The sequence below is a fragment of the Papaver somniferum genome, chromosome 4, assembly GCF_003573695.1.
Source record: "Papaver somniferum cultivar HN1 chromosome 4, ASM357369v1, whole genome shotgun sequence".
Taxonomy (NCBI): Eukaryota; Viridiplantae; Streptophyta; class Magnoliopsida; order Ranunculales; family Papaveraceae; genus Papaver; species Papaver somniferum.
In genome coordinates, this window is record NC_039361.1 from 141,929,595 (window position 1) to 141,938,986 (window position 9,392).

At 37.7% G+C, this 9,392-nt stretch overlaps 1 protein-coding gene across 3 annotated transcripts; it reads left to right on the forward strand.

The window, feature by feature from the left end:
• The first annotated feature begins 663 nt into the window (after nt 1–663).
• Nucleotides 664–5,642, forward strand: LOC113271412. 3 transcript variants are annotated; one of them, XM_026521267.1, is made up of 9 exons: nt 664–893; nt 1,488–1,906; nt 2,032–2,168; nt 2,250–2,363; nt 2,556–2,639; nt 2,763–2,907; nt 3,101–3,261; nt 3,349–3,466; nt 3,606–5,642. In XM_026521267.1, exons 2-9 carry the CDS (start codon nt 1,595–1,597, stop codon nt 5,199–5,201), a joined length of 2,667 nt encoding a protein of 888 aa, XP_026377052.1. In that variant the 5' UTR covers nt 664–893; nt 1,488–1,594; the 3' UTR covers nt 5,202–5,642. The 3 variants fall into 3 exon arrangements, with proteins under 3 accessions (XP_026377052.1, XP_026377050.1, XP_026377051.1); XM_026521265.1 differs by having other exon boundaries at nt 665–893; nt 3,349–3,469; XM_026521266.1 differs by having other exon boundaries at nt 665–893; nt 1,492–1,906; nt 3,349–3,469.
• The last annotated feature ends 3,750 nt before the right edge of the window (nt 5,643–9,392 follow it).

Genomic DNA, 9,392 nt, shown 5'->3' on the forward strand with positions numbered 1-9,392 from the left:
TATCACAGTTACAATTAATAAATATCTATATCAAATACGTGATTTCTCGGGATCAAAATCCGAGACGTTAGGGCACAGATCATACTTTAGTTAACTAACAACAAAAAAAATATTATCTTGGTCTTTGATTAGTTTCAAGTTATCCGAAGATAAAACTGTTGATTTTTGTCTCCACATCGGCAGATTATTTTGCATGTATTTTCTGATTGAAAAGCATCTGATCAGAATCCGTAGATATTCATATTCATCGACCGTTTTTTTGTACAAAACAAATGACCATATTTCTGTCTGATTGTTTTGATAGAATCGCTTTACATGAATGTGTCCATTATATTTTCTTAAAGTTGGGGCTATTTGATGTCCAAAGTTGGGGCTATTTGATGTCCATTATGAATGTCTCGTACGACTATTTGATGTCCAAAGTCAACGTACATAAGATCTTCTTCCCGTATATTGTCTATAGTCTATACACGACTCTCACCTACTTTTACTTTTGTCTAAAAACCCTAAAACTTACTGTAGGACCGACCTGTAATGTCCATTAAATCTGAACCACACATCTTTCAAACTTTATTAAGAACTAGATTAAGTGGGGTCAGCTTTGTCATAAAAAAAAGCTAATAGAAAATCTTGAGCCGAGCCCAGCCATAAAGTCGCGCCAGACCAGAGGGAGAGAGAGACAAAAGAAGATCAACAAAAACGAACTGTTCGTATGAACCACTGACTTCCAACGAAAGAAGCGGATAGAACGTATAAAACCTAGTTTTTCTCAGTTCAACCCTAATTTTTGCTATGTTTTACCCCAAATAGTTTCCCTTCCTTCGTTTTTTTCCTTCTCATTGGGATATACATGTAATTGTAATTCTTCCTTGATTGATTGAGTTTTATTACAGGTATGTATCTAATCTATTGATCTATTTATTTACTCATTAGTTGTTGTTTTATTGTGGTTTCTAGGATTTTTTTTTTTCACTAGGAAAAATTTGAAGGAGTGTATTTTTTTCTTCTTCTAGTTAGTTGATTTTGGATTTGGATATTTTTTTATTTGGCCGCTTATAATTTGATTATTAATTGTTCTTACATTTGCTTATATAGATTGGATTTAAGATGTTCAATCAGGGTTAATTTCTATTTTAAGGTTCATTTTCTTAGTTTACATATGTTCTTGATGTTTTAGTGGAAGTAAGATTGGATTAGATTATCGATTCATCATTTGATATAAAGAGATTGATTCTGTATTTTCCTATAAGGAACGAGGGAAAAAGAATAAGACGTAGTAACTATGAAAAGATTGAGTCGCCACATTTGTGAATTCGGGGATTATGATTGGCTTATATTTTTACTGAACCCTGTTGAGGGTTTTAGATGTTCATGCTTGTTTGAGAAATAAGAGAGGTTATTCTTTTCATTGTTTTAATCCTTACTTTGATAAGTGTTTGAGGAAATATGTATGTGGAGTGAACTAATGCTACATTATTTGAATGAAGGTAGTTCCCGTATGATTTTTGAGGACATGGGGTTTATGTTTCTGTATATGGAAGGCGTCTGATGTATAAGACTTTTTTGGGGTTTCTTTGCTATTTAACTTTGCAAAATGGCGGCTGGTCAGCAAAAAAAGCGGTTAAATGTGTCTAGTGCTGCAAGTGGCAATTTACAACAATATAGTGCAAAGAGAAAAAAGAATGCTGAATCATCGCAAGCTCTGTCAAATATGAGGTCACGAGTTTCGGTCGAGTTGGATGAGAAAGATATAATGATTGTTTCAAAGAGAGAACAAGTCGGCATAGGTTGGAGTGATTTGGGTCCTTTTATTGATTCATTCTCTAAATGCGGCTTAGCAGATGTGGTTACCATTCCTGAGGAAACTTTGGACTTGGAGGATATGACTGACGTTTTATCATATGAAGTATATATAGTTATTCTTTGCTTATCCTTTTATATTTTTATACTAATATTTATTGCCGAAGGCTCACTGATCGTTAGTTATCTCTTTATATATAATTTACGTGCTTTGCGGCGAATTTGTTTCAGGTGTGGGAAACACATCTTTCAGACTTGGAGAGAAATTTTCTTTTCAAGTTTCTTCCTCAAGGAATAGATGCAGATCAATTGGTGCAAGGGTTGCTTTCAGGGGAAAACCTTCATTTTGGAAATCCTTTCCTCAAGTGGCAAGTGTTTTTTTGACTTATCATGGATATAGAATGATTGTACTTCATCCTGATCTTTCAACACTGATCATCTTCTTGCAGGGGTACTTCACTTTGTTCTGGTAATTTTCACCCTGATGCTATTCTAAGAAAGGAAGTGTCTTTCAAGACAAATAAGAACTCCTACTACCAGGAGTTAATGAAGTACCATTATGAGTATGTTGTGCTGTATTTAGTCGTCTTATGCTTAGTGTTACTATTTGTTTTCCTTGGTGTTTCTGCTTTAGTGTTACTTATGCAATCGAAGAAAATTAATAGTAAGCAAATATATTTGTTTCATCATATTTCCGTATTACTATTTCTTACTAGTTTTCGGTGTAAACTGACATTATATGCTTTTGCTTGCAGTATTTTGGAGACCTTACAGAACTGGAAGGAACTATGGTTAACCTGCAAAGATCCTGAAGTGGATTTCCCTCGGATAATCACGAGGTCACTGTCTTTTGCTCATGTGATTTGTGTGGCATTAGTTGAGTTAGGCTCCTGAAAAGATTCTATACTGGTAGTTGGTGGTTCCGGAGGCTGAAGTTTTAACTTGCTATTTCTGCTGTCCAGAAAAGGATTCATGAAGGACAGACATCAACAATCACAAGCTGTCTCGGAAAGGCGCAAGGTCGGATCATTTTCTAGGAAAGAAGAAATGCCACAAAAGCTGTGTATTCGCTCTTGTGATGCTTCTAAGTATATGTCTTACTTCAAGGTTGGGAAGCCAGTTCAAATAATGTATTGTTGGGATTGGAGTGTTATTTTTCAAGCGTTTTCCGTCTTTTTTCTTTTAGTGAATCCTAGATTTTTCTTGAAATGAAATCAGGTGATTATTGATTAATTTCAGTGATCCACATGGATAAAGATGACGTTATCGAGAAACTAATTTTGTGGCACTTTGTTTCCAGATAAGCAGGAAACAACATGAGCTAGTAAAGAATATAAAACAATCCGGCGATGGTATTCAGTCTAAGTCTCTTAATCGTGTATTGGGTGACATCAAAAGTTTTGATGTGCAACCTTTTGAGGCATTTGAGGCAGAAGAGCGCAAGAAGCTGCATAAGCACTGGTTAGTATTTTTTTTTAAGTTTAGCTTCCTCTCTTCGAAATATAGAAATGCTCTTGGATTATGTGACACCAAGGAGTGTGTATACAGGTTGAAAATTACAACGAGAGATCTCCCATTAGCTTTTGCACACTGGACTCAAAGAAAATCACAGAGGCAACAATGGAGGATGTCTTTGGATCAAGAAGTTGCAGAAAGGAGCTATTTGGTGGTTGAGATTTTTCCCGTTCTCTAGTTTATGTTAAAATTGTGGCTATGATTTCCATCCATTTGAAGCACTTAAATTGGCCAATGAACGTTTCTCCACATTTGATTTACTGACTATTATTCTTTGATTTTGTGTCCAGGATGAGGAGAAAGTGCTCACAGATGGCTTTCTTGAAGAACGAAAAGATGAAGTACAAGCTTATCCTGAAATTATCATGGATGTAAAAGACTCCAGAGAGGAAGAAGAGACTTCTCCTGACTCCATATATCAGAGTCAGCCCCTTGTTCGAGTACCTTCACTTAATGGTCAGTGCGAGCTCAATCACATGAATACGGAATCAAAGAATAGCAACCAAGACATCTTAGAATGTAAAGATGCTTCGCCTGTTTCGCCCACAGTTTTCAGAAGTGTGAGTCCATCTGAAGATTTTGTTGAAGCAAGAGATCTCGTTGTCTCCACTAAAGAGTCTGTTGCTTCCTTAAAAGTCAATGAGCCTTTACAGAGAATTCCCTCACTTAATAGTCATCAAGAGCTTGACCACTTGGAAATGGAGGGTACCAAAGAGGATATAATGCAACCATATACTGCTCCTAATCTGACTGAGGTAATTGGAAATATGAATTCCGCTCAGAATGCAATCAAGCAGGCGGTTCCTTTTACTGCTAAAGATGTTTGGCCTGCATCTGGCATGCTGGACCCTTTTCATGATCATCATATGTCTGGAAGGCAGAGCTTCACGTCTGCAGAGTTGTCACTTAGGCAACCAGATAATTTTAAACAGCACCCAACTGGTTTGGTTGATCTAGAGAGGGACACATTTGAAAGCAATGTCAAGGAATCTGTGTTCCAAAGAAGGCCGTCTAATAGTATAGGGTCAGGTTTGCACATCAATGGAAGTGGGTCTGTCTTGGATTCCTACACTAATTATGACTGCAACAACCTTCCACCCTTTCCAAAAGAAGAAGGTTTACTGCCATCTTACTCACATGACCCTAAACGGATTGGAATGCAATTCCTAGAAACGAGAAGTGAGCCTTTGGTAACTGGTAATCCTCGTGCTGTCCATTATCAAGAACAACCACAGCAGCTGTTAGAGCAGAGGCAACACCTGAGCAATAGAGATTTTTATATTCAGCAGAGCATCCACCAGAAGAATATATACACTGATAGTGGGAGGTACTCAAACTCTAATTTAGGCCACATCCTGTTCCCACAAGTCAACATGCAGAATTGGGCCGTTAATCCTGTACATGTATCATCCCCTTTATCATCCATTTCGAATGGAGAGGGGCTTTCAGGTAAGAGCTGGCTTCCTAACGAGCATGGAGTTCATGGTGTCTGGCCTGGAGTAGAGATATCTGGTAGCTCAGGTCAGTGTCTGGGGAACAGAAGAGACACCGATGAAAGCCTGTATAGTATTTTCTCTCAGCACAATACATTGCAGTCTCGTTCTTACGAGCCAGTGACCACTACCAATGCAGTGACCACTACCACTGAGCAGTATCTCCCAATGAGAGACTTTGTTGGCAGGAGCACAACTGCGAATGGTGATTTCGTTCAACACACAGGTCATCAACTCCTCAACTTGCGCGGGACTGAAGCAGATTTTGCAGCTATTGCTGCACCTACCCTTAACGTGAATGCAAACACCAACACATCATGGATGAATTTGGCACATCAGAGTTCCCATATACAGGATCCTATTCAGAAACCATTTTTGAGGTCATGGAATTAGTGACAGAATTATCAAACGAGTGAAAAGTTAGTTCTTAGTTAGCAATATAAGTGGATTCTAGAATGTGCAGATGGAGTATAATGATGAACTGCAAAGCAGAGCATGGATGTGAAGATTCTGTACATACGTGAATTATACAACTAACAACAGTTCCCCTCCATTGTATATATCTAGAGAGGGGAGAGTTTGTTTGAGCAGAGGTGGAAAGGATGACAGGAAGAATCAGAGGAAAAATCTCATCTTTTTTTGGTAGGTAGGTAGGTAGGTGTGTAATTTAGATACATAGGGATTTCTTTAATTTTTGATAATTTCCGGCTCCTGTATTTTGAGGAGAATATGTCCCTTCTTGTCTTGTGGGTAGGGTTTCAACTTCAAACATTTTCAGGCAACTACTGGAACTGCTTTTACTCAATAAAACTGCATTGATTCTGCCCATTTGAACTTTGAAGCTTTGCACGGAACACAACACCATCAGGCTCAGCAATTGGGATTCTACCCTCCTGCAAATGATGTTTTTCAAGTTTTATTAAATAATTGTAAGACATTCCATGAAGTCAGCTGGAGTTGCCAACAGGATGTACAGCCTAAATCGCCTCTTTTTGATTCTGCTTTCCTACACCAGGACGGTAGCTTACAGCAAGGATCATCATCCATCTTTCCACTGTCAGCACCCAGGGACATAGCAGCAGCTGGCATCTGAGCATCAACGATGCCACCACTCAAAATCCGTTTCCCGTTTGCAGCAGGACCATAATCCCACGATAACCAGAACCAGTCATTCCCATGAAACCACCATCCAAGTAACCTGGATAAATGGCAGGGCCTCAAAACAGGGCTGGCATAGGGGGTAAAGAAATTACACGTGATTTTTTTTTCTCTTCCGAAGTCTTGCAGCCCAAAGGTTACATTAAAGTTTATAACCTTAAGAATGATTTTTTGCGGACCTCTCTGTTTTTGCACGAAAATGATTTCATTTGTGACTCCCAAAATCTCTACTCCCATTGCTCCCAATATTAGGTGGTGGTATACGTAGGATGCTCCCAATATTAGGTGGTGGTACACGTAGGATGCTATTTCATTGATGAATTTCACCCAATAAAACAAAACCATAGGTCAGTTAAATTTCCATTAATTCTATCAGCCGTCAATTAAACTTTAACGGCTAAGATACAAGTTGTGGATTCTCTCATATCTAAGAAAATATACTTCTGATACTTTGATTGAGTGAACCGAATATTTCTTCCTCTTTGAATTACCTCTTCGTTTTCTTTTTCACAAATCACAGTAGATATCATACCCTTATAGATGGATGTTGGTAAAAACCTAAACTATATTAGTGACAACGAGGATGGGTATGACAGACTAATAGTACTCGCAATAAACCAAGAACAATAGTAGAGAGATATGGAATAATTCTCGCTCTGTTAATTTTTACTTCATCATCGTTTAGTTATTCGATCTAGCTTCACCATACCCTGTAGTCTTCGCTTAATATTGTAAAGAATAGTTTCCTAATTGATGCTTCACGATAAATTTTTGGTGTTTTGCATGTTTGCTCAAAACTCCAACAATCTTATGATATGTACAAAAACAAGCACGAATGCTTGTTAACAGAAAGAATATATAAGGAAGCATTCCTTTGATCAGAAACAAAGACCACCACATAAACAGATGGATGGATACCCAAAGTGTAGTAGGGATACTTCGAGAATCACATTGGGGATTAATGATGATTTATCCTTTAGAGGAAGCATGCTTGGTATTTGTTAGAATACGACCATCCAATTCAAAACTAATTGGCAATGAGTGGAGAGGCCATGCTTGGTATTTGTTAGAATACGGCCATCCAATTCAAAACCAATTGACAATGAGTGGAGAGGCCGTACAGATTATAAACAGCAGGATCTTAGATTTCCCAGACAATATGGGATTAATAATCTCAACACGTCCCCTCACGTGTAGTCTCGTTGGGTCTAACACGTGGGGAATAAATCGGATGACGCGGAGTAAAGGCACGGTCAATGACTCGTCACAAATAACCTGCTCTGATACCATGTTAGAATACGGGCATCCAACTCAAAACCAATTGGCAATGAGTGGAGAGGCCCTATAGATTATAAACCGCAGGATCTTAGATTTCCCAGATAATATGGGACTAATAATCTCAACAGTATTGAATAGTTTTTTTTTCTGAAATAGCTCACTGGGGACTCTTAGAAAAACTGCTTCCCGGTACTGAACATAAAAGCAGTCAACTTTACAAATTCTGTCTATGAACAATAAACTTCTAATATACGCAAGGGTTTTATATCATTTTTGTTTTGATACTAATTTCTTGTATCTTAGCCGTCGAGTTTAATCAATGGCTAAAAGACTTAATAGAAATTTACTATGAGATAATATCCTACATGTACACGCCACCTAACGTTGGGAGCAATGGGAATAGAGATTTTGGGAGTCACAAATCATTTTCGATTTTCGCATGACTGCTATAAGCGGGTACCAAGATTAGGAGAGGGCACCGTTTCATAGCGATAAAAAAGTTAAAACCGAACCCGACCGTCGGATCACTCAAACGGTACCCCTGCTTATCCCTTTCTTTTTTGTAAATTGGTTTCATTAAGAAAAGGTAACTTGGGGTGTTGGAAACCCGTGGTACAAAAGAAGTAGAGCCATTTATTGCTGCGGGTCGAATTCCGGGCATTAGATTTATCTACTTTTAAAGATTTAATAATACAAATAGGTAGAAAGTTCTCCCACTTCAGAAAATTTATAAATTGTTTCGCCTTTTAGCTAAAACATCTGCAGCATTGTTTGTTGATTTAAAGACTAAAAAGAAACCTAAAAATTTGAACATAAACTGATTTTCTGCTTAACTTCCTCCATAATAGCTTGATTTTGTCAAAAGATGGGAGAAGAGATCCCATTCAAATAACCAAAAAGATTCCTGCAATCCCCTTCTATGCTGAAATTTGTGAGGTTCAGCTCCTTAGCACACTATACTCCCTGCAATAAGCCTATTGCTTCCTCTTCTTTTGGGGTTGAAACTGAGATGGGTCCTGCTCTTCCTTGTTCGAAATCACCAGTATCATTTTTTAGAATTAGTGAAATACCTGCAGGGTCAGTTTTAAACATCCATGTTGCGTCCACATTGATTTTTAACTGAGAAACTAAGGGCAATCTCCAGTGCTCTTTTGCCCGCTGTTCTAAGTTATCCTGAGAATGGGTGTTATCTTGCTTCTCTAAGTGCCAGTATTTCAAATGTCTCTGAATTTGTAGAGCTAATTGAGGAATTGTTTTCTTTTTTTTTTTTTTCCGAAGACCCAATTACATCTTTCTTTCTAAATGAACTAGATTTTTTTCAAGATCATCTCTAAGGGTATATCTGGTTAGTTTCTCAATCCAAGTTTTGCACATGTCTAAGAAAGTAACAGAGCAGACAAAGTTCACATGTATAGGTTTTGGGTTCGAGTCCCAAACATATTTTGCGAAAGAACAGTGAAACAGAAGGTGTTCAATAGTTTTGTCAGAATCACAGTCAAAGGGACATTTCAGAGAAACCTCTCTCATGAATCTGGTTAGTTTAGAATTAACTGACAGTGCATTCTGAATAAATTTCCATGTAAAAAGTATTATTTTTTGTGGTAAATTCAGTTTCCAGAGTTTTCCCCAGAAAGAATCTGGCATTTTTAGATTGTTAGCATTTTCAGTACGCACATTCAATTTCTTATACAAAGATTTAACAGTGAATTCTCGAGAGGGGGTAAGAAACCATCTTAGCTTGTATGGTTTATTGTTTGAATGTGTGTGGTGTGTGAGTCTGATCTTACGGATAATTTCTGCAATATTTGAAGGAAAATTCGAGAATATTAATGTTGAGTTCCATTTTTTTGGTGATTGGGTCAATGAGATCCATCACAAGTTTTAAATGTGTGTTGTTGGTGTTTCTAAATTGACTAAGATTGGTCCCTAGATTTGGTATCCAATTATCCTCCCAAATGTTGATAGTTGTTCCATCACCTACTTCCCAGATAGTGTACTGCTCTACCACCTTAATGCCTTTACTTAAACATTTCCATAACCAAGAAATTGAGGCTGGAGCTTTGGATTTGAAAGCTGAGCCTTTCTTGAAATATTTTGGTTTAGGTTGGGTTGCCCAAAGGGAATTATGCTCAGTTAGTAATCTCCATG